The 25,616-nt window shown below is 40.3% G+C and overlaps 1 protein-coding gene across 5 annotated transcripts in view; it reads right to left on the bottom strand.

The window, feature by feature from the left end:
• Positions 1-25,616, bottom strand: part of SHC4 (SHC adaptor protein 4) — a 177,194-nt gene that overhangs the window by 4,842 nt on the left and 146,736 nt on the right. For 4 of the 5 annotated variants that reach the window (XR_009496037.1, XM_059890432.1, XM_005211817.5 and 1 more), the window contains 4 exons: positions 23,931-24,054; positions 22,216-22,387; positions 20,133-20,193; positions 10,677-10,856 (listed from right to left, as the gene is read on the bottom strand). Coding sequence is in view for 4 of the 5 variants with exons in the window: in XM_059890432.1 (XP_059746415.1) it covers positions 10,677-10,856; positions 20,133-20,193; positions 22,216-22,387; positions 23,931-24,054 (537 nt within the window). In the remaining variant the exon portion in view is untranslated. The remainder of the gene's footprint in view (positions 1-10,676; positions 10,857-20,132; positions 20,194-22,215; positions 22,388-23,930; positions 24,055-25,616) is intronic. The other variant, XM_024997566.2, reaches the window with a different exon arrangement.

Here is a 25,616-nt window from a genome sequence, read left to right as displayed (position 1 = left end):
AATGACTTACCCAAAGTCACACTGCTAATATGTTGTAGATCAGGGATTTGAAAGAGATCTATCATCAGAGCCCAGGTTCTTAATCACTACACTCTAAGACCCTTGGTTTAGGTGAGAAAATCTTTTCATTTTCAAAAGTGGTCCAACCACTCTACAAAGGTCTCTAAGTAGATAGCAAGCCCATCAGGATGACATACATCTCCAGAAGCAATAACACAAAATTCTTAGGTCTGAATCCTGATAAAAATTATCTGTTTATTTTGTTGGCCATGCTGCACAGCATGTAGGATCTTAGTTCCCCGACCATAATCAAACCCATGCCCCTTGCAGTGGAAGGGCAGAGTCCTAACCACTGGACTTCCAGGGGATTCCCAAAAGTTGTGTTTAATATAGTAAATTTACTAGGAAAATAACCACAGAAATCAGATTTTGTCTTTTTAAGTGCAAAGGCTCTTTTTCGTAGAAGCCAGATTTCTCTTTATAAATGCAAAGGAATGTTTATATACCCTTCACAAGGGTCTCACAAATGAGAAATCCTCTTGACTTTTAAGTTTTACAAGTTACACCAGACAAGTGCTCTGTGGACATAATCCAGTCTCCTGTTAATACATTATAGGTTTTTCCCTATTGAAGAACATCTCTCTGTATATCACAATTTCAACACAGTATTCACCAATATATCTTTTTGCAAATGTCTTTGGTCTGTATCTAACGGCTAAAGATATTCTTCTCTACACACAATCAGGCTCTATCTATTGTTAGCAGGAAAAAGCCTGAAGGAATGTGTCCAGACTTGATGACTAATATTCGTAGTTGGCCTTAGCATTGCCTGCTTTCAGGCGTAATAGAGCACTTCTGATGAGTAGCTACGTGTTTGTTTGTATAAGCAAGCAATGCAGTGTTATGTGAGCGTGAGGGAGATGCACACAGTGTGTTTAGGCACACACATCTGAGTGCATGATGGCTTTGGTTTATTCTGAGATCGTGGAGTGCTCTCGGACAAGGACAAAACAAAAGAAAAACAGACATTATATCATCTTGAAAAGAGGCAATAGATCATGGGTCAGCCTGAGGATATGGACATTATTTTCCTAACGTAGTTTCCCAAATTATTACAATTTCAATCATCCAAACATTTGTTAAAAATATAACTTTTCTAAAAGTTATAAAAGAAAAAGGATAAAAGTGATACCACTCAAATACAAAGGATCATAAGAGACTAAATAATTATATGCCAACAAGTTGGATAACTTAGAAAACAATGGATAGATTCCTAAAAACATACAACCCATCAAGCCTGAATCATGAAGAAATACAAAATTTCAACAGAGGAATTACTAGCAAGAAAATTGAACAACTAATCAAAACCATCCAACAAAAAGAGTCCACAACCAGATGGCTTCACTAGTGAATTCTACCAAACATTTAAAGACTAATTAATGTCAATTCTTCTCAATCCCATCCAAAGAAATAGGAAGGGACATTTCCAAACTCATTACTCTTAATACCAAAACCAAACAAGGACACCACAAGAACAGAAAATTACAGGCCAATATCACTGATGAATATAGATGTAAGAATCCTCAAAGAAATACTAACACACAAAAATCAACAATAAATTAAAACAATCAAGTGGGATTTATTTCAGGTATAAAGAGAGTTCAACATCTACAAATCAACGTGACACACCACATGAACAAAATGAAAGATAAAAACCATATGATCACCTCAATAAAGGCAGAAAAGGCATCTGACAAAATTCAATATCCATTCTGATAAAAAACTCTCAACAAAGTCAGTATAGAGGTAACGTACATCAACATAGTAAAGGCCATGTAAGTCCATAACTAGCGTCACACTTAATGGTAAAAAGCTCAAAGCTTTTCTGGTAAGATCAGGAACAAGGATGCCCATTCTCACTACTTTTATTCAACACAGTATTGGATGTCCTAACCAGAGAAATCAGTCAAGACAAAAAATACATCCAAATCAGAAAGGAAGACGCAAAATTGTCTTATTTGCAGGTGACATTATATACAGAAAACAACAAAAACTCCACAAGAAATAAAACTACTAGAATAAACAAATTCAGTAAAATTACAGGATACAAATTAATATACAAAAATTAGTTTCACTTCTATACACTAAAAGGAACCAGAGATCAAACTGCCAATATCCGCTGGATCATGGAAAAAGCAAGAGAGTTCCAGAAAATGCATCTATTTCTGTTTTATTGACTACACCAAAGCCTTTGACTGTGTGGATCACAATAAACTGTGGAAAATTCTGAAAGAGATGGGAATACCAGACCACCTGACCTGCCTCTTGAGAAACCTGTATGCAGGTCAGGAAGCAACAGTTAGGACTGGACATGGAACAACAGACTGGTTCCAAATAGGAAAAGGAGTACGTCAAGGCTGTATATTGTCACCCTGCTTAGTTAACTTATATGCAGAGTACATCATGAGAAACGCTGGGCTGGATGAAGCACAAGCTGGAATCAAGATTGCTGGGAGAAATATCAATAACCTCAGATATACAGATGACACCACCCTTATGGCAGAAAGTGAAGAGGAACTAAAAAGTCTCTTGATGCAAGTGAAAGAGGAGAGTGAAAAAGTTGGCTTAAAGCTCAACATTCAGAAAACTTAAGATCATGGCATCTGGTCCCATCACTTCATGGGAAATAGATGGGGAAACAGTGGAAACAGTGGCTGACTTTATTTTGGGGGGCTCCAAAATCACTGCAGATGGTGATTGCAGCCATGAAATTAAAAGACGCTTACTCCTTAGAAGGAAAGTTATGACCATCCTAGACAGCATATTCAAAAGCAAAGACATTACTTTGTCAACAAAGGTCCATCTAGTCAAGGCTATGGTTTTTCCAATGGTCATGTATGGATGTGAGAGTTGGACTATAAAGAAAGCTGATTGCAGAAGAATTGATGCTTTTGAACTGTGGTGTTGGAGAAGACTCTTAAGAGTCCCTTAGACTGCAAGGAGATCCAACCAGTCCATCCTAAAGACCAGTACTGGGTATTCATTGGATGGACTGATGTTGAAGCTGAAACTCCGCTACTTTGACCACCTGATGCGAAGAGTCATTTGAAAGGACCCTGATGCTGGGAAAGATTAAAGGCAGGAGGAGAAGGGGACAACAGAGGATGAGATGGTTGGATGGCATCACTGACTCAATGGACATGAGTTTGGGTAAACTTCAGGAGTTGGTGATGGACAGGGAGGCCTGGCATGCTGCGGTTCATGGGGTCACAAAGAGTTGGACGTGACTGAGCAACTGAACTGAACTATACACTATATAATAAACTATTAGAGAAATTAGGAAAACAACCCCATTTACAATAATGTTGAAAAGAAAAAGATATTTAAGAATAAATTTAACCAGGGAAGTGAAAGATCTGTACACTGAAAACTGAAATTGATGAAAAAAAAAACTGAAGACACCAACAAATGGAAAGAAATTCTGGGCTCATGAATTAGAAGAATATTTTTTAAATGTCCATACTACCCAAAGCAATCTATAAATTCCACAGAATCCTTTATCAAAATTTCAATGGGATTTTTTTTCACACAATCCCCCAAATTTGTATGGAACCACAAAAGATCTCAAATAACCAAAGCAATCTTGTGAAAGATGGATAAAGCTGAAGGCATCATGTGTTCTGATTTCAAACTATATTACAAAGCTGGAAGATCCCCTGGAGAAGGGAATGGCAACCCACTCCAGGATTCATGCCTGGAGAATCCCATGGACCGAGGAGCCTGACAGGCTACAGTCCACGGGGTCACAGTGAGTCAAACACAACTGAGCAACTAACACTAACAACATAGTAGTCAAAACAGTATGGTATTGGCATAACAACAGGCACATAGATCAATGGGACAAAACATAGAGACAAGAAATAAATCTATACATACAGGGTCAATTAATTTCCAACGAAAGAGCCAAGAACACACAACAGGGACAGGGTATTTTCTTCAATAAATGGCGTGGGAAAACTGGACAACCACATGCAAAAGAATGAAACTGGATGCTTATCTTCTACCATTCACAATAATCAACTCAAAATGGATTAAAGAATTTTGCACCTAGTTTTATGTCCCTGGATATGTTCCAGTGTCTCCTGGTTCATACTCTATGATAACTTGAATAGAATTTGTATCCTACTGTTGTGTGAAAATTATATAAATTTTAATTATGTTGAATTGGTTCATGGTGCTTTTCAGGCCTACCATATCCTTCTACTTTTCTGTATATTCATTCTGTTAATTTTTGAGTTTGATATTAAAAGTCCAATTAAAAATCTTAATTTGTCTACTTGGAAAATTGTAATATATAGTGGAACCGTATGTAACTTTGTTCTATATTTTCCAAGTCTCCTGTAAATGTGTTATCATACTTTCATAATTTAAAAAGTAAAAAAGAAAGAGAAAAAAAATGGATTAAAAACTTGAACATAAAACCTGAGACCATAAAACTCTGAGAAGAAAACAAGGGGCAAGCTCCTTGACATCAGTCTTGGCAATGGTGTTTGGATTTGACACTAAAAACAAGGGCAACAAAAGCAAAAACAAACAAGTGGAACTACTTCAGACCAAAAGTCTGCACAGTGAGGGAAACCATCAAAGAAAAGGCAACCTACAAAATGGAAAAAATATTTTCAAATCATCTATCTGATGAATTAATATCCTAAATATATGAACACATGCAACTCAACGTCAAAAAATAAACAATCTGATTTTAAAATGGGCAGAGAAACTGAATAGACATCTTTCCAAAGAAAACACACAAATGGCCAACAGGTACATGTAAAGGTGCTCAACATCACTAATCGTTAAGAATATGCAAATCAAAACCGCAATGAAATTATCACCTCACACTGGTTAGAATGGCGATCATCAAAAAGACAAGCGATAAATGTTGATGAGAAAAGAGAACCCTTGTGCACTGTTGGTGCGAATGAATGTAAACTGATGCAGCCATGTGGAAAATAGGATGGAGGTTCTTCAAAAACAATTAAAAAAAAACAACTGCCATATGATCTAGCAATTCTACTTTTTAGTATATATCTGAAGGAAATGAAATCATTATCTCAAAGAGATATCTATATCCCCATGTGCACTGCAGCCTTATTTACAATATCCAAGACATGGAAATAATCCTAAGTATTCCACTGGCAGATGAACAGATGAAGGAAATACACAGTGGGACATTATTCAGCCATAAAAAAGAAGGCAGTCTTGCCAACTGCAACAAGGATAGGCCTTGAAGGCATTATGCTAAGTGAAAGAACACAGAGAAAGACAGACACTATGTGAGCTGACTTACATGTGAAATCCCAAAAAAACAGAACTCACAGAAACAGAAAACAGATTGATGACTGCCAGAATCAGAGTGAGGGATGAGGGAAATGGTAAAAAAAGGTATTATCTGAGAGTATGTAAGACCAAGGAAAAGCTACATGTCTATTAAGATACATTACAAAGCCACAGTAATTCATAAATAGTAATTAATACACTGGTAAACAGTAAGTGGGCCAATATAAAAAGCAGAATAAAGGCCCAGAAACAGATTCCCATATATAGGAGGAATCTAATAAAATGGAGAGTGGCATTAGAAAAAGAGAAGACTGTTTAGTTAATGTAGTTTGGAAAATTAGATCACTTAGATAAAATTAAGCTAGATCCCTATATCTCATAGAAAATATAAAGTTTAGGTGAAATAAGTTTATTTGGAAATAAAACTACAAAGGCAATAGAAGAAAACATAGTACAAGTTAGATAAAGAGGAGAAAATTGTAAAAGAATAGAAGGAAGATGCAATAAAGATAAAAATGGAAGTCAATGAAACAGAAAACAATAAAAAATTAAATAAAACCTGATTCCTTTGGAAAGAACAATTAAATTAATAAATCTCAAAACTGATCAAGAAAAAAAGAACACAGAAATTACAAATAACAGGAAAGAGAGAAGGCATCCTTCAGGCAATAAAAGGACAGTATTATGAGAAATTTCATGTGGAATTGACTCTAAATGGATAGAGTGAAATCCTACTAAGTTTTTAAGGAAGTTACATTGCAAAAGAAATCATAGTCCCTTTTAGTATATGGCTTTTTGCCCTCTAAAGCAAACTCCAATTTCTCAAGTCCACATCAACAGGAAATAAGCTGCACAGGTGGTGAAACCCCAAGAAAGGCACTTTATCCCACATCTACTTTAGATGGACATGCGAAGGATAATAGCAGCAACAACCCAGATGACAGTGGACATGGAGATTCTTTCTACAATGCTGAACCAGTCCAAGCAAATCTACTTCTCCACTTCGAGCTCAGGGAGTCTTCACAATTACTGCCTGGCAGGATTTGGTTATCACTATGGACCAGCGATTTACCATCTGGGCTACCAGGACTCTGTCTGCAATGCAGAAGACCCGGGTTCGATCCCTGGGTTGGGAAGATCCCCTGGAAAAGAGCCTGGCAACCTACTCTAGTATTTTTGCCTGGAAAATCCCATGGACAGAGGAATCTGGTGGGCTACAGGTCCAGAGGGTCACAAAGAGCTGGACATGACTGAAGCCACCTTTTTTGTTTAATGGACCAGTGACTGCTGTGTGTTTTATTTGCTTCTCTTCTGGGAATGTGGATTTTTATTGTGGCTATTCTTATTCCTCTTATTCCTTAATTTTGGATGTGGAAGGGGGCAGACAACTTGGCAAATAGGATCCCCATCCAGTCTTGACTGAGAGGACTTCACCATCACCCACGTGTCACAGACTTCAGGCAGGATTCTGTAATTATTTCCTGTATTTGCAAGGTCAAATGTTCTAGGTGAAAATAAGAGTTCATGGATATTTGAGTGGCAGAAAGGTGTGCTGTGGCAGGGACAGTTAATTGTGTATCAATTGTGTATTCTCCCTTTCATTACATTATGGAATTCCTTATTTTTAGCTGGGCACATGGCCACCCAGCTAGAGTAACATGAAGCTAGGTATGGCCCCATGTTTAAGTTCTGCCAATGGCAGGTTAAGAACAAATGATGTCTGCCACTTCTGGGTCATGTCCTTCTTTACTTCCCACTGGTGGAATACAGATGTGATGGTGAGAGTCTGAGCTCTTGGACTAAAGATAGAGGAACTTACCAAAGCGAAGTTCTTAGGCCAGAGATGGAAGCCAGTGTCCAGAATGGCAAAGCTGTTCTGCTACTGCTACTGCTACTGCTAAGTCACTTCAGTCGTGTCTGACTCTGTGTGATCCCATAGACGTCAGCCCACCAGGCTCTCCTGCCCCTGGGATTCTCCAGGCAAGAACACTGGAGTGGGTTGCCATTTCCTTCTCCAATGCATGAAAGTGAAGTGAAAGTGAAGTCACTCAGTCGTGTCCAACTCTTAGTGACCCAGCCTACCAGGGTCTGCAGCCTACCAGGCTCCTCCATCCATGGGATTTTCCAGGCAAGAGTACTGGAGTGGGGTGCCACTGCCTTCTCCGCTACCATCTATCTTTGGGGCTAATGGGTAAAATAAATAAATTTCAGTCCTTTTTACACAATAGGATTTAAGGGTGGTTTTTTCTTATGGCAGCCAAGACTGAAAATAATAAAAAATAAATTAAACAGTTTCAGTACGAATGATTTCTTTCTGCCTTGTTTGATCAGAATAAAGATTATGTCAGAGCTTTTCCAATAGCAGTGTGACAGGATGAATTGAGGAGCCCTGAAGGCATTTTTAAGATATAATAGGTTCTTGTCTCTGGATTTGTTTTTGTTTTGTTTTAGTGAACTAATTAGTAACTAATCAGGGCAAGGAAGGCTAAGTATGCCTAAAGAAGCTAAAGAGAATTTTTGAGGCAGTAGAAAACATTATAGAGAAAATGTTAAAAGGTGCATTTAAGACATTCTGCACAAAATTATGTATAAAGTTATCCTTACTCCATCTTACTGTGGTGGTGGTTCAGTCGCTAATTTATGTCCAACTCTTGTGACCCCATGGACCGTAGCCTGCCAGGCTCCTCTGTCCATGGGATTTTCCAGGCAATAATACCGGAGTGGATTGCCATTTACTTCGCCAGGGGCTCTTCCCAATCCAGGGATTGAACTCATGTCTCCTGCACTGCAGGCAGATTCTTTATCAACTGAGCTACCAAGAAAGGCCCACTCTGTCTTACTAGATTTTCTTAGATCAACATTATTTATACTTTTGGGGTTAATTTTTTTTTTTTTTTTTGGAGGGAGTGATGATACACTGAATTAACCTCAAGAAGGCAGCAAGAAGTCCAGGAGGGCTATGGTATATTAAATTCTCAATGGACATAAAGAGTGAGAGAGGACCAGAGACCTAAATTATTAAACATGTTGCCGTGAAGGTAGGGAGAGGGAAAAAGGATGAGAAAGAGAAAGGGATTGGAATCAATGAAAACACATTTTGACATTACAATTTTGGACAGAACAAACCTTATTTACTTTCAACTAATGATAGGAATGTTGTTATGGATTAATTTTGTCTTTCAAATTATTGAACTGCCTATGAAAAAGGCCAAGTTTCTTTGCTTGAGTTGTAAATAACAGAATATCCCAGATCACCTAATTGGACCACTCACTAAATGTATTTTCTAATAAAACACTGTTGCTTTGATAAGTCCATGAAATGGAAGCTACTGAGTGTATGCTCTTATAAAGTGACTTTCAAAACCTTAGGTCCAGAAACTTTTTTCAAAACACTGTCCCTCTAATAAGACTTCCCTGGTGGTGCAGTGGGTTAAGCCTCTACCCTTCCAATGCAGGGGGCATGAGTTTGATCCTTGGTCGGGGAAGTTCCACATGCCATGGGGTGTAGACAAAAATAAAAACACTGTCCCTCTAATATGTGTTACGTTATCCACACAGGCTACTCAACATTAAACAGTTAAATTCACTGCAGAAAGCCAAACTCATTGCATATCCCATCATCCATGGCACAAGATGCCCTCTGTGGTGGACATGGAGATGCACTACCCAGATCCCCCTTCAAGGAAGGACCAAGTACCCCAAGTACCCCAGATCCCATCAGGGTCTCCCTTAGCTGCAGAGAGCTGTTGGCCCAATGGCCTTGCCCTCCCTCATGGGCCCACAGCCGAAGACTGAGATAAGAGGGGCTAAAAGGCCCTGCCCTTGGGCCCAACATGAAACAACACTGATGGGCCTCCATCCTCTCTGGACAGTTGGCTGAGGTTTTTTTAGGCCTGCCTAGTTGCTCCACCTCTCCCTCTGCCCAAGCCTGCTTTCTTCCCCTCCATTCCTGTACTGATCACAATAAAGATCCTGCATGTCCAGCTCCATCTCAGAGTCTGCTTCCAGAGAATTCAAATGGGTTCTTTCACTGCCAAGACTGATCTTGGAAAACTTGCAAAAAGACAGCTCACTTGCCACCTGGATGGTAATGAAAACCTTTGTCCCATTCTAGAAAGTTAAGGTGGTCTAGTGAAGCCCAGCCTCAGCAAAATTTCCTTTCAAATTCCATTCTGTTATTACAGCCACATTAGCTGAAAAGCTACCCGTGGCAGTCTAGAGCTACTTCCTGGGCCAGTGAAAGAACTTTCCCAGTGACTGGTTCTCCATCTTTGGAGTGAGCCAAATTTGACACCAAGTTAATCTGAGTCCAATAAGCTCCAGTTTTATGAAAAGCATTTTTTTTTCTTTTTCAGCTGATTATAGGCTTTTGACTTGTTTTGCTTTTATTTATTCATGGTCCTCTTTATAGTCTTATCCCTGGAAGCAATCTGGCAGGAAAATGATGTTTGTCTTACTGTATTTAACTCATAGTATACAGCTGAAGAAAGATGTCATCTTATTTTAGCGCTATACAGATGACTTACTAAAGGTTTTTGCAATGAATAAAATTAACATCATCACTAAACAGAAGTGAAATAGAGGCCATTGCTCCTCATGCAAACAAACATGATCTCTTGGCTTTGACAATCCTTCCCTCAGGAAAAGCACACAGCAGAAAGCAAAAATTGGGAGTCGATTCAAAGTGCTTGAAAAGATGATTCAAAATCAAAGTTCTCAAACATTGAAATCTATGACATCTTTACAAAGTTCTAACCTATATTAACTGTGATGAGGGAGGGGTTGAAATAAGAAAGAATTCTTTTAACTCCCTGAAAAATGAGGCTAAGGAAATAGCATTTTAAAAACGAGAGACAGTGAACTAAATAGTGGCACCAAAAGATATGCTCAAGTCCTGACTCCTGGTACCTGCAAATGTGACCTAATTTGCAAAAGGGGTCCTTGCAGATGTAATTAATTTAAGGATCACCAGATGAGATCTTCCTGGATTTCTGGCCTACCTATAAGGGAAAGGCACTGTCTTGTAAGAGAAAAGAAAGGGAGCCTTGAGACATGGGGGTAAGGCCAATGAAGACTGAAGCAGAGACTGGAGTGGCATGTCTCAAGACAAGGAACACCAGGAATTGCTGGCAGCCACCAGAAGCTAGGAGACGGACATCAAACCAAATCTCCTCCAGAGCCACAGGACGAGCCAAGCCAACCCGGCTTGCATCTTGATTTAGGATTCTGGCCTCCATCACTGTGACAGAACACATCTCTCCGATTCTAAGACACCCAGTTTAATGGTAATTTGTTACAGCAGCACAGGAAACTCATACAGGCAAAGAGCAGCCACTTACTCTCCTGGGGCCACGGGCTCCCCAGGGGGTGAGGTGAGCTTTGATTTCCAGCAGGGCCAAGTGTGCTTCGAAGAGCCTGTGTATTGATGTAGCAGGGGTCATCGAAAAGATCCGCCCCACATGAGTGCTTCATCAGTGACGCCTCTCGCTGGGAAGGCACCCCTCTCTCGTGTGCATTACCTGCAGTGAGTAAAGATCATTGCATGGCGTTTTTGCTTTGTAACCAATAAATAAAATCATGGCTGAGTCCAGCACTGACAGGAAGGGAAAAGCCACACCCATGCCAATGCAAGGAATGAATATTAACCTGGAGATTTGACCTGTAAAAATAAAATAACAAGCAGTCTTTGAGGGAAAGCATCCTTTCTTGGCCTCCCTGCCCCTTCCCTCCTGTCCCTCAGCTGACCCTTTGCTTCAATAGCAGACAGCAGGCAAACCAGGAAAATGTGAAGGAGAAACAGCCAGGGGGATGGGGGGTGGGGGCGGGGATGGGAAGGGAGCTGACTGTCCAGCTAACAGCACAAACCCACAAATGACGCTGCTCAGAGTTGTAGCCCTGGAACCAAGAAAACCACACATACCATATGGAACTTGAATATCTACTATTTATTTAAACAGCTCTTCAAAAGACTCATTACTTAATTTTAAATTATTAACCATGAGAAGTCTTTCTTCCCTCTTTGCCAAAGTTCTGTTTCACCAAGCTCAGCCCTGCACCAGCTGCTGCTGTTCATTCTGTCATCTAATGGAAAGAACTAGCCCCTCAGGTTAGCTCCTCCTTTCCCTTACTCCGCTTTCCCCCCTCCATCCTATTTAATACTTGTGGCCAAAATGATCTTTTTACAACTGAAAATCTGATCCTATTTCTCAGAGGTTTAAAAACACATTCACTGCTTCCCACTGCTCTTGGGATACAACTCAAGACTCTTCAACAAGCCAGACCCTGGCTCCAGGGCGCCCAACTCCCCTAGCATCCTAGTCCTCCTATTTCTGCCCCTGCTCACACTGGCCTTCCTGCAAAATAATCCCCACCATAAGGCTATCTTCTATGACATGCCCTTCCCTCTCCTTCTCTATCACCCTCATCCTTAGGTGAGGTCAGTTTAAACATGTCTTTCTCAAGAGAGCATTCCCTGACCTTCTCAGACTAGACTATGTCTCTCTGCTTTCCTCTGAAGCCCATATCACAAGAGTAATTAACTCTATTCTGTTATTACATTTCTTAAAATCTGTACTGCCTCTAGACTGCATGTTCCATGAAGACGGAGATCCTGTCTGTCTTCTTCACAGCTTCTTCTTCTTCACCCCTTGCCTCTAGCACATGCCTGGCACACACTATGACATGAACAAATAGTTACTGAATGAATGGATAATTGAAGCATATTTCACTACCTGATGGCATGAAGTAATTTGTACCACTCTACTGGTCCTGTCCTGCAAATGCCAGGATAGTGTTCTTGCTTTTCCGTTTAAACAAGTACATTTACAGCTCTGGTCATATGTATACAACACTCCCGTGAGGCTGTACCTAGAGTAGTGACATTAAGACTCCATTGTCTCACTTAAACATCAGTCCTTCCAGCCAATTAAACCCCTTCAGGGGACCAACTTCACACTGGATTTCGCATCTTAGTGAACAGTGCTATGATTCTTATACACAAGTATGGAAACCTAAGAACATAACAAATAGAAGTCCAGTCAAGACTAAAGCCCTACTACCTGATCCTCCTTTGCTCCTGTCTGTCCAGTCCTTACCCATCATCCTGTCCCATGTCTTATCCATACATGGGATATTCTGAGGGACGAGTGGGATTTAACAGAGGAAGGGCAATAGGGCACCTTGTTTCTCTGTTGCCTTTGGCAACATATGACTGTTTCTATTTGCTTAGTTAAGTGGATTTATGAATTAGGTGATCCCATTTAAACTAAACTTACTTTCACAAATAGCTAAAATACTTTCACAAGTACACTTTCACAAATACTTTCACAAGTAGCTAAAAGACTACTGCAAGGAAATCAAGGATTGAAGATCATTCTTTTACTGAATAAAAGCACCTCCTTAGCTACATTATAAGTTTATGAATAAGAATAATCTAACTAGATCAGAATGTTGGCTTCCTAACTAAAATGTGGATTTATGTCTATTTCATCAGTAATGCTCTAGATGTACACTGGGCCTTGAGATAATTATCTAAAGATAGTATTCAGCCAGTGCAATTAGCAAGATTTTTTTTTTAAATGTCTACTGCTAACTCTAACTGAATATTTTCTGTTGTTGTGTATTTTATAATACATGCATAATATGTTAGTATAGAGAACTTATGCATGAGTGAATTAATATCTACTTAGGAGTGCCTGCTCATAGAGATTTACTGAAAGTGGGATGTGATCAAAAGTGTAAAAGGTCTGCTTCTAAATTGACATGGACCTGGGTTCAGATCATCCCAGTGGCCCCTCTTACTATCTGTGCAACCCAGGGCAAGTTTCTTAACCTCTCTAAGCATCAGTTTTCGTATCTGTAAAATAAGGATGCTGGATTTAAAACACATTATGAAGATTAAACTGAAGGATGTGGGTGAGCGCCTCACTCAGCACGGCCCCCACCTTGCAGCAGGCGCTCCTCTCACTGCTCAGCTGTGTGTTTACCCACGATGCTGGGCCTCTGCCCACGATGCTGCCATCTGGCCGTAACATCCTTGCCACCCATTTCCTGACCTAACTCCTATGTGTCCTTTAAGATTCTATTCTGAATCCCACTCTTCCAGGAAGCCTTCCACACTCCTCCCTGCCCGTCCCCATCCCAAGCTGGGTAGGGTGCTACTCCATAACAAACTGTAGGCCTCTGTTTATGTCTCTGTCTTCCCCTTAAGACTGCAAATTCCTTGAGTCCCGAGGAGAGATTAGAATCCATTTATCCATGTATCTTCTTCATTATCAATGTCTGGTATAAAGCAGGTCAAAAGAAAAATGTCTGTCAGCTGAAGGAACAGATGACTGAATGTCTACCCAGTTTCTCTTTTTTAGCAAATGTGATCCTACCACATCCTGAAGACCTCAAGTTAACCTTTAGCATAGGGCGCTGACTCATCTGCCCCTCAGAGAGCACTGGCATGAGCTGAACACATTAAGTTTACCATCTCACAGGCTTACACAAAAGCACCAATGTCTATATAGTCTCTCTTAAAAAACCACCATTCCTTTTTTTCAAATGCACCATTATATCTAAGTCAGCAAAGTGGTCTTAAATTAAAAAAAAAAAAAAACTCACCTCATGCCCAAATTTAAAATCTTCCTAGGGTAAAGTGTGTGGCTGATGAGAGCTTAACTACACATGCCAGGCATTATGCATTCCAAAAGTTCTTTGTGCCAAGTATTACTCTGAGAAACTATCCAATCTGCCAAAGAGAAGATTTGTGGCAGAAATAAATACATACATACTGTGTATACTGGAGGTACCAAAGTTTTAAAGTGAAAGCCCTTAGGGTTTGTGGGAATTTAACATCTTTTTGATTAAAAATATCAACATTTTCATTTTAACTTGAAGGCTAGGGAAACAGTATGCTATTTTGTTAATTATTTTTTTTCCACAAGGGAATTTATTATTAAGGACAGTGATCTTTTATACATCTGGCAATAATATAATTAACTCCTTCAATAACAAGAAGCCTACTGCAGTACTTATTACATACCAGAATTCAAATTTTAAGTCAATATTTTAATAAATAAATATATTTGAATTAAAAAGCCAAAATTTATTTAAAACATTTGAATAGGTGTCTCTCAAATGCTTACATATTAATCTCTGGGAAAAGCCATTAAAAACTGTCTATTTGCTATTTTGGCAACTCCTCTTAAATTAGAGACTGGTCATGAATTTCAGATCACTTTTAAACACATGCCCAAGTCATCACAGGCATGCCCCAAGATAGGAACCCCTGATTTCTGGGTGTCTGTGGATGAAAAGACTATCGAGTTAGGAAAGTCCTTACTGCCACAATAGGAGGGACTGATACCTGTCATGGTCCCCGCAGCAGGGGTTGAGTCCCTCGATCCCTCCATGGGCTGAGTGGCTAAGGGCTGGGGAATGGCGTCACAGTACTCTGGTTCCCACTGGGAATTAGAACCTGCTTTTCTAAGAAAACAATGCGGTAGCTCAGTGCTTTTCAGGTGAAGAGGATATCCAGCTGGAGGGTTTTTTTCAAACTATAAACACCATCTGTCACCTCCCCAAGATTCTGAAAGGTTCCCAGCTATTAACTGTTACCTTAGGGCCACCAAAAAGGAAGACAGTGTACTGAAACTGGCATCAGTCGTAGACTACTCCACAATCAGAGTATAACTAAAGAACAGATGCTTACAACAGAATTTCCTATTGTTGTATTGGTCATTACAAAATATACACTCAAGGTTTAGCATAGGAAACCAAAATAGCAGAACATGGTCACTTATCCATGGAGGAGACAGACATCATGGCTAAAATTAATTCTATGGAAAAACAGGTTCTAGGCTCCAAATAAGTGTTTATTACAAAAGTCTGTTCTTGAGTTTCGATCTGGTAATAGATTAGGGCGTGTATAAAGCATGAAAGAATAAGGGGTTACATTGTTTGTTGATTAAAGGAGACATAAAACCAAGATAAACAGAAACAATATATTAGATTATATGACAAGGATATACTTACAAAAAGAAAAATCTTGAGTAAAGTTGAAATAGCATTGCTCTAGGGGGAACGATACTTCAAAAATGTAAAATAAAAATCAAGGTGAGAGCTTTTGAGGGAAACAAAAGAAAGAAAACCTTGCCCCTTTTTTTCTGATGGTTCGCTTCAGTTCAGTCACTCAGTCGTGTCCAACTCTTTGAGACCCCATGAATCACAGCACGCCAGGCCTCCCTGTCCATCACCAACTCCCGGAGCTCACTCAGACTCACGTCCATCGAGTCAGTGATGCCATCTAGCCATCTCATCCTCTGTCGTCCCCTTTTCCTCCTGCCCCCAATCCCTCCCAGCATCAGTCTTTTCCAGTGAGTCAACTCTTCGCATGAGGTGGCCAAAGTACTGGAGTTTCAGCTTTAGCATCATTCCTTCCAAAGAAATCCCAGGGCTGATCTCCTTCAGAATGGACTGGTTGGATCTCCTTGCAGTCCTAGGGACTCTCAAGAGTCTTCTCCAACACCACAGTTCAAAAGCATCAATTCTTCGATGCTCAGCCTTCTTCACAGTCCAACTCTCACATCCATACATGACCACTGAAAAGACCATAGCCTTGGTCTTTTCAACACGACGAATCTTTGTTGGCAAAGTAATGTCTCTGCTTTTCAATATGCTATCTAGGTTGGTCATAACTTTCCTTCCAAGGAGTAAGCGTCTTTTAATTTCATGGCTGCAGTCACCATCTGCAGTGATTTTGGAGCCCCCAAAAATAAAGTCTGACACTGTTTCCACTGTTTCCCCATCTATTTGCCAAGTGATGGGACCGGATGCCGTGATCTTCATTTTCTGAATGTTGAGATTTAAGCCAACTTTTTCACTCTCCTCTTTCACTTGCATCAAGAGGCTTTTTAGTTCCTCCTCACTTTCTGCCATAAGGGTGGTGTCATCTGCATATCTGAGGTTATTGATATTTCTCCCAGCAATCTTGATTCCAGCTTGTGTTTCTTCCAGTCCAGTGTTTTTCATGATGTACTCTGCATATAAGTTAAATAAGCAGGGTAACAATATACAGCCTTGATGTACTCCTTTTCCTATTTGGAACCAGTCTGTTGTTCCATGTCCAGTTCTGTTTCTTCCTGACCTGCATACAGATTTCTCAAGAGCCAGGTCAGGTGGTCTGGTATTCCCATCTCTTTCAGAATTTTCCACAGTTTATTGTGATCCACACAGTCAAAGGCTTTGGCATAGTCAATAAAGCAGAAATAAATGTTTTTCTGGAACTCTCTTGCTTTTTCCATGATCCAGCGGATGTTGGCAATTTGATCTCTGGTTCCTTTGCCTTTTCTAAAACCAGCTTGAACATCAGGAAGTTCACGGTTCACGTATTGCTGAAGCCTGGCTTGGAGAATTTTGAGCATTACTTTACTAGCATGTGAGATGAGTGCAATTGTGCAGTAGTTTGAGCGTTCTTTGGCATTGCCTTTCTTTGGGATTGGAATGAAAACTGACCTTTTCCAGTCCTGTGGCCACTGCTGAGTTTTCCAAATTTGCTGGCATATTGAATGCAGCACTTTCACAGCATCATTTTTCACGATTTGAAATAGCTCAACTGGAATTCCATCACCTCCACTAGCTTTGTTCATAGTGATGCTTCCTAAGGCCCACTTGACTTCACATTCCAGGATGTCCGGCTCTAGGTCATTGATCACACCATCGTGATTATCTGGGTCATGAAGATCTTTTTTGTACAGTTCTTCTGTGTATTCTTGCCACCTCTTCTTAATATCTTCTGCTTCTGTTAGGTCCATACCATTTCTGTCCTTTATCGAGCCCATCTCTCCATGAAATATTCCCTTGGTATCTCTAGTTTTCTTGACGAGATCTCTAGTCTTTCCCATTCTGTTGTTTTCCTCTATTTCTTTGCATTGATCGCTAAGGAAGGCTTTCTTATCTCTTCTTGCTATTTTTTGGAACTCTGCATTCAGATGCTTATATTTTTCCTTCTCTCCTTTGCTTTTCGCTTCTCTTCTTTTCACAGCTATTTGTAAGGCCTCCCCAGACAGCCATTTTGCTTTTTTGCATTTCTTTTCCATAGGGATGGTCTTGATCCCTGTCTCCTGTACAATGTCACGAACCTCATTCCATAGTTCATCAGGCACTCTTATGTATCAGATCTAGGCCCTTAAATCTATTTCTCACTTCTACTGTATAATCATAAGGGATTTGATTTAGGTCATACCTGAATGGTCTAGTGGTTTTCCCTACTTTCTTCAATTTCAGTCTGAATTTGGTAATAAGGAGTTCATGATCTGAGCCACAGTCAGCTCCTGGTCTTGTTTTTGTTGACTGTATAGAGCTTCTCCATCTTTGGCTGATGGCAGTTGTGATTCAGCACATTCAACATCATTCTAGAAAGGCTGAGGATTTTCACTCAGTGAGTTCCCCTTTAGAAGCCAGGTGGCTGAGGTTAGAAGAGCATGCCATGACGACTACATAATGGAGAGAAGGGAGATGAGCTGGGAAGAGACATACTGGGGCAGGGAGAAACATTCTGGAGTTCCATAGGACTCTGTCCCAGATCCAAAACTCACCTCTGGCTCCCCCTGTACTCTCTCCCTGCAGTGATCATGGAAGTGGTCCTGGCACACTTAGCAATTTCAGTATTCATTTATACTTTCCTTTCCTTCCTGCTCCCTCTCCTGTTCCCTCTCTGGTCCCCCCTCACCCCCTCAGGTCTTGTTTGGTTGTCACTTCCATAAGAAGATCCTCTCTAGTCCTCCAGATTAAGTCAGGTTTCCCTGTTATTTGTTCCCGCAGTGTCCTGGGCTTTGAAATGCTCATCATACTTGTAAGCACTGGTTTAAGGTATGCCCTCTGGCTACACTGCAAACTTCCTGAAAGGCAATTGTGTCTCCACCCCCAGCACTAGCTCAATGCCTGACCCACAGAGGTCCTGATGATAACTGAGTGCATTATTGGATAAATGAAGAACACAGAATAAGATAAAATAGGACACGGAGCTATTTCAAAGTGAGCTTCAGTACAGGTAGAAAACGGATACAACAGTACAAAGCACATGTGGTAGGCTCCTGACTATCAAATCCAAGTTAGGAATTTCCAGAGTAAAGGAAAAAAGGAAAGAACAAAGGAATTGCAGCTCCTAGAGAACGCCCCACTCCAGTACTCTTGCCTGGAGAATCCCATGGATGGAGGAGCCTGGTAGGCTCCAGTCCATGGGGTCGCTAAGACTTGGGCAAGACTGAGCGACTTCACTGTCACTTTTCACTTTCATGCATTGGAGAAAGAAATGGCAACCCACTCCAGTATTCTTGCCTGGAGAATCCCAGGGACAGAGGAGCCTAGTGGGCTGCACTCTATGGGGTCGCACAGAGTCGGACGTGACTGAGGCAACTTAGCAGCAGCAGCAGCAGAGAACACAGGTTTAAAAATACATTTACACTTGATACTAATTTAATTTGCTTTTAGTCTTATTATTAAGAATGCATTCAGAATTTTAAGTAAGCTTAAAGAATGGCATGGAATTTTAATTTCAATCAGAAAGAACTATGTTTTAAAAAATTTAAAATACTACCCAAGTTCATAACTCCTATTATTTTGCAGGGTAGAGGAAAGTGATGATCCTAGTGGTACCAAAATCCTCATGTATCCCTGCTGCTGCTGCTGCTAAGTCACTTCAGTCATGTCCGACTCTGTGCGACCCCATAGACGGCAGCCCAACAGGCTCCCCCGTCCCTGGGATTCTCCAGGCAAGAATACTGGAGTGGGTTGCCATTTCCTTCTCCAATGCCTGAAAGTGAAAAGTGAAAGTGAAGTCGCTCAGTCGTGTCTGACTCCTAGCGACCCCATGGACGGCAGCCCACCAGGCTCCTCCATCCATGGGATTCTCCAGGCAAGAGTACTGGAGTGGGGTGCCATTGCCTTCTCTGTATGTATCCCTACTCTATAAGAAATAATAAAATTAATGGATTACATTGAAAAATTCTATAAGAAATATGCAAATACCCAAGAAAGTAAGAGACTACCTACTAGTTGGCAAGCTGCTGCTAATTTGACTCCCTAAGCGTAGTTATCCAGCTCTATCCCCCACTGCATTATTTATAATGTCCAGTTATCTTCTACTCTAGAGCTGCAAAACTTTCCTCCCCAAAGAAATACTTTTAACAATTTATAAGAATAAAATGACTAGCAGTAGAAAGGTTTAATGAAAATACATTTCCAAAGTAATAGTCTATATATGCCGTACAACCGTGTTGTGGCAGAGTTGTGCCCAACGCCAATTATCATGTGTAGTAATGAGACATTTAATGCCCTGGCAAGTATGGGGTGTATGAACTTCTAATTGGGACTCTCACATTTCAGATCTCTTTTTGTTCCCTTTGCCAAGCAGAAATAAAGCTTTTCTCTTAATCCTAATGGATCTGACAAGCATCAATTTTCATGTTAGCTTACTGTCTGATATTCTTTGAAGTGGAACTCCCTTGAGCTGTGAGTAGAGAAATCACCTTTCCGGTGAGAGAGCTTTCATGATATTCAAAGCAGTGAAAGGCTCCATAAAGCAGAACCGTACTGTGGAAGAGTACACAGGAGCAAGCGAGAACCACAGCTTTCTCACTGACACACACGGCATCCTGAGCTGATTTTCAGAATGTGGGAAGGCTTCTCAGAGTGTTTGGTTATATACACCTGACTTTCCCATGAAATATTTAAGAGCAAGGGCCACACACGATCACATAACGTAAAAGGAATAAGAAGTGCAGCAGATAGGGAAGTGCAACTGTACCTACCTATAGCCCTGCTTTGTTCCAGACAGTTCTCATACATGCTGCTGCTCTTGGAGCTTCCAGGCTGTGCGAACAACAAATTGTGAAACATTTACAAACACAGTATAAGTCCATAAACTTGCAAAAGACACATAAAGCTCCCAGCAGAATTTAGTAGAAAACACCACTTTCTGACACAAGAAGTGAGATAAAGTGAGAAAAAGAAACTGATATTTTGAATGGGAAGTATAGCCTCCTTTCCCAGTGAATTGTTCGGGAGCTGCAGAGGTGGGTCTGATTAGGGTGTGGGGGGTCAGAACTGTAAGGTCTATACCCTGACGGTTATTGCTTCTGCTTGGGAGGTCACATTCCAGGACTCAATCCAAGCTTAGCCAGAAAGTGTGATTTCCAGGACACTTGTACAAACACTGGCCATTTAGCAAACTTCTATCTAACTGTGAGTTGGCAGATTGGAGCCCTACTCTAGTGAGGCGTATGCCAGACTCACTTTTCATCCTCGAAAAATCTCATGCTATCAAAGGCTTCGATTATCCATATACACATCTCTCTTCATTAACAGTATGGGATCCACCGACACCTTTAAGAAGGGCATTATCTATGCTTTAGGAAGATTAATCCATCAGTACCACGAAGGAGGGTTTAGAGGAATAAACCGGAGACAGAGAAGGGGCCTTCAGGGTAACCTGAGCAAATCTGGACCAGAAGTTAGAAAGATGCAATAGGAAAGATATAGGCTGAGTAGATTCAAGATATTTTCATGGTGGGTTCCTAGGTCTTGAAGACTGAGTTGATATATGGCCTAAAGTGTGAGAAAACAAAAAACTGTAGATTAGTGAAAGAATAGGAACGCCATTAATAAACTTGAGCACATCAGGAGAGGAATCTGGCTTGGAGTCAAGGTAAAATGTTGAGTTTAATCACAGCTGGAAAGGCAGGTATGGCTGAAGACAAAGAAGCTGGTGGAGTGTGTACACAGGTGGCATGTCAGAGGGAAAACCAGGGCCAAGGGCAGAGCATTGGAAAGGGAGTCCATGGCAGTAAAGCAGATGCTTGGTTTCATAGGGGTGAGCATGTAAGAAAACAAGATCAAAAAAAAGGTAAGATGCAACTTTCCTTGAAATGCATCAAAAATAAGCAGCATTTATGGATGACAGCTACATAGGATGACAGGGCAAATAGAGTAAAATTATAACTATAGAATCTAGGTGGTGAGTATTCATGTGTAATTCTTTCAACGTTTTCTATGTTTGAATATATTCATAATAAAATTTCATAAAACAAGAAAAAGAAAGAAAAGCAGCAACTAAAGATGCAGAATGAATGACACATGGAAATGTTTTAGAAGCTAACAGAAGAGGTCTAAAAAAAGAAGAGAAAGCCAACAAGTATCACATGCTACAGACAGATTCAAAATATTGAAGGAAATAGATTTAGCAATTAAACTGACAACCAACCAACCAAAAAACCACTGGAGAGCACTGTAAAAGAAATTTCTATCAAGCTGTCAAGCAGAGTTCAGATTTTGGAAGTGTAGTGTGGATGTGAATGCAGAAATACAGTGTTTTCTACAAGTTTATGGATGAAAGGAAGATGACAGGGAGGTGGGACATTATTAGATGGGTTGGGGGAGTCCAAGTTTATCTGCAGACAGAAGATAAAGAACTGGTATACAGAGAAAAAAATAAAGATGGAAATACAGACTGATGGACAGAACAAGGGCACAGTGTTGGTGGGAGGGAATAGGGTCGGGAGCTCGGGGGAAGGATTAGCTGTGGAGACAGTAGCTAAGAGAACCAAGGAGGACATAAGAACACTTGGGAGACAGGGAAGGATGCAGTTGAGGATTACATGTTGGACCGTCCTAGTCTTTCCAGAGAAGTAAGATGTGAGGTCACCTGCTGAGGATGAGGTTGGGGGATGAGGAGTAAAAGTTACTTAGTACAGGCTCCGACAATGATTCATTCTCTGGCTCTGTATTGAGGAAGATGATATCTTCTGTAAACTAGCATTTGGGAATCCTCAAATTAAGCTCAGTGATAGGACAGGACTGTATTGTTAACTACAATAGCAATGAACTATTACTTACCAAATAGCACAGCTTTTCACACCGTATGGGGCAGTAAGCCATTTGCTCTGTGACTTGAACTTTGATCCGCACATCTGAAACACCACCTGCAGGCGGCTGCTTCCCCGGGATTTCATTATAATACTCATGATCTTCTCTCTCCTCAGCATGGCCATCCACAGGCACCTCCTCACTGTAAGGCAAAAAAGGATCCCCAAGAGGCTGGGTGGGAATTCATATGCTGTAGGGGATGCAGAGAGATCAGAATCATGCAAATCACCCTGAAAAACTTTTCGTGCTTTAAGAGTATAGCTGTGCTTAAGTGATGTCAAACATCTGGAGAGAAGCAACCAGATGGCTGAATTGTTTAGCTTTCTGTAGACAATCAAAGTGGGGTAAGCCAACAAAAAATGCCATGGGTGATGTTTTCACGTCTCCTCTCAGTGATAAAATATGTACATATACATTTATATATACTAACTTCCTGAATGTAAGTTGTTTTTGTCAATCGAATAAAAATACAAAGTTTTCCCTGAATTCTTCAGCCCACTTTCACTGTAGCATTTCGGAAATACTTTTGCTCAAAGAAAATTTAGATACTGAGCAGAGGGCCTGGCTCAGTTTACTATAAACCAAGATGAGAAAAAAATAAATAAATAAAAGAGCTATGGCCAGCTATCTTGTCTGCACAAATCTGGAGTATATGTGATTCATAAAGAAATATTAGAACCATATGTGGCAAGCGGGTAGATTCATGTAAACATGCATTGTTTTTAAGAAATAGAGCGAAAACACACACACACACACACACACACAAGAAAACAGATTTTTCTTCCAAACTGGAATTAGTCAAAGTTTCTTATGAGAAAAAAATAAATCAAGTCCATTTGGACTGAGTTGACTCCACTGACAACTCACAGCTTTGTTGGGTTCATTACACGTCAATGAAAAGACAGCACTAAAATGCAGGAGCCACCCTAGAAAAAAAGTCAACATCAAGCCTGCTGGTAGCCCCTCTTCTTTGCTGTGCTAAACCACCTCTGAGAGGAGATCTCCAAGTCTGGTGTTTGTTGATACACAAAATGATAAATTGGGGGGGGGGTTCCAGAAATGCATTTACAAGTGTCCAAGAATTTTATTTCTTGGGTATGAATTCTGCAAGCCAGGGACCTCAATGCATTCCACACGTGGTAGAGTCTGACAGGCCTGAAAGGGTTCAGCTTTCACTGCAGACTTTCTGTGCTGCAGACAGGGCAACCCGAGCCCTGGGTCACGTCGTGCTCTACCCCTTGGTCTGGCTGGAGCTGAGCAATCTGCACTACACACCAGCAAACAGGAGTTCCTGCTACACACATTTGATTCTTAGGATTTTGTTCTTTCTTAATTCTTTTAACTGATATGCAAGGGATCTGGGGTTGACACAAACCTGAGAAATTTCTTCTTGCTCATTTCATGACACTACCTAATTATATCAGAGCTCTGTATAACATCAGAGAAACAGGGTCAACCCCTTCTCACTTTTAGTGTTTCCTCTAATTCTATTACAAAGCAAGAGGAAATATCTAGACAAATAAGAAAGGAAGAAGAGTAAAAATGTCACTATTAGTTTGTAAGGAAACTGTATCTATTGGTAAATAAGAAATTACTAATTTCACTAGTCCATTTTAAATGCCATACTAATTTTAAAACAAAACAAAGTATGGTTAAGTCAAATAATCAGAGAATTCCTGGCTGACCTTTCACAAGAAGTATTCAAAGAAGGATTTTTCAAATACTGTTTAAACCGGAGTTCGAAAGCCTGTCCTATGGTACTTATGACGTCCTGGGCCATTCCATTGCGGCATTCCAGTATGTGGCAGGCTGCAAGAGGACATACCAAAAAATTACAATAAATTTTCAGTAAGAGAAGATTTTATAAAGTTGAAATACTTCCAGAACATGAACTGGTAAATAAAAGGAAGTAGGTTTCCAAGTTTTCTGCAGCTCTGAAATCACATACCTCATATTTTATATGCATCAAAGAGAAGAAACACTCGCATTTTACAATGAAATACTTCAAAACACTTATAAATTCCAGTCTTAAGACAGGTATTTGGGGCTCACACTTTAATAAAAGCAGACTGATCTTGACTAACAATGTGATTCATGTTCCGTGTTAGCTCTAGAATTCAACACAAAAGATGATTTTAGGGCAACAACCTGATAAGACGATGCCTGCTGCCGTCTTTGCATGGTACTCTATGATGACTGGAAACAAAATAACTTTCTAAATGCACCCCTCACAAATGGGGGGTGAGCGGCTGGTGAAGACAGGGGCTTTAGACTACCCTTTCCTCTAGCCATCCCTTTGCCCTGTCACTGCTACTCGAAATCACTGATGGTGTGGTAATCCCTGTCTTTGAAATCCTACTAAAGAACTATCTCCAATAAGCAAATCAAGATTTCATGAAGACTGATATCATCAAAGGATATTAAAATTTTTATAGATACTTGCTCTAAAAAGCTGTTACTACAAAGGGCTAGCTATCACCAGCAAATTAAAGAATTAAATTGTGGAGGGGGCAGCTGACAGAACATCACAGGCGAATTAGCAAATCTGCTACTGCTAAGTAAAAACCAAAGCTTGTGTTCAGGGGACCATACATTAATCTCCCCATAACATGGAATGTCGGTTGCCTTGATGAGAGTATAGTATTGTGCTCAGGGCCTTAATATACGACTGAACTGAATTTCAGTTCAGTTTTCAGTTTTCAGTTCAGTTTTAAGGATGGCTTAAAACCATAAAGATGACAAGATACGGTAATAAGTTTCATGAGAAGATTTTCAAAAATACATTGGTCTGTATAGCCTGAAGAATTGAGGAATGAGGGAAAAGCTTGATAATTGTTCAATATATACAAGAATGTTGTAAAAACTGTCAGCTATTTTCTGAGAACAGGAATGACTTAAGTAGGTACCTAGGGAATTAGATTAAATAAAAAGGAAGCTGTGAAACAGGACTGTGGGAACAATACTGGAACATTTTACTAAAAGGGATACATACCTGAGGAAAGGAGGATACCTATTGTGATGAAGGCATGTTTTTAGGCTCTGAGTAGTCTTGAGAAGGATTTTATATTTATTTAAAGTAAAATAAAATTCAATCAAGCCCTGGTGCCTCACATGGTGAAGAATCAGCCTGTAATGCAGGAGACCCAGGTTCAATCCCTGGGTCAGGAAGATCCCCTGAAGAAGGAAATGGCAACCCACTCCAGTATTCTTGCCTGGAGAATCCCATGGACAGCGGAGCCTAGCAGGCTACAGTCCATGGGGTCACAAAGAGTCAGACACAACTGAGCAACTAACACTTTCACAAAATTCATTCATGCCTAACTGGATTTGCAGAACCTATAACAGTAGGTTATGGTAGAACCTACAGTGGT

The sequence above is a fragment of the Bos taurus genome, chromosome 10, assembly GCF_002263795.3.
Source record: "Bos taurus isolate L1 Dominette 01449 registration number 42190680 breed Hereford chromosome 10, ARS-UCD2.0, whole genome shotgun sequence".
In the NCBI taxonomy this organism is placed as follows: domain Eukaryota; kingdom Metazoa; phylum Chordata; class Mammalia; order Artiodactyla; family Bovidae; genus Bos; species Bos taurus.
The sequence above is the reverse complement of the archived record's forward strand: the minus strand, read 5'-3'. Positions and strand labels throughout refer to the sequence as shown.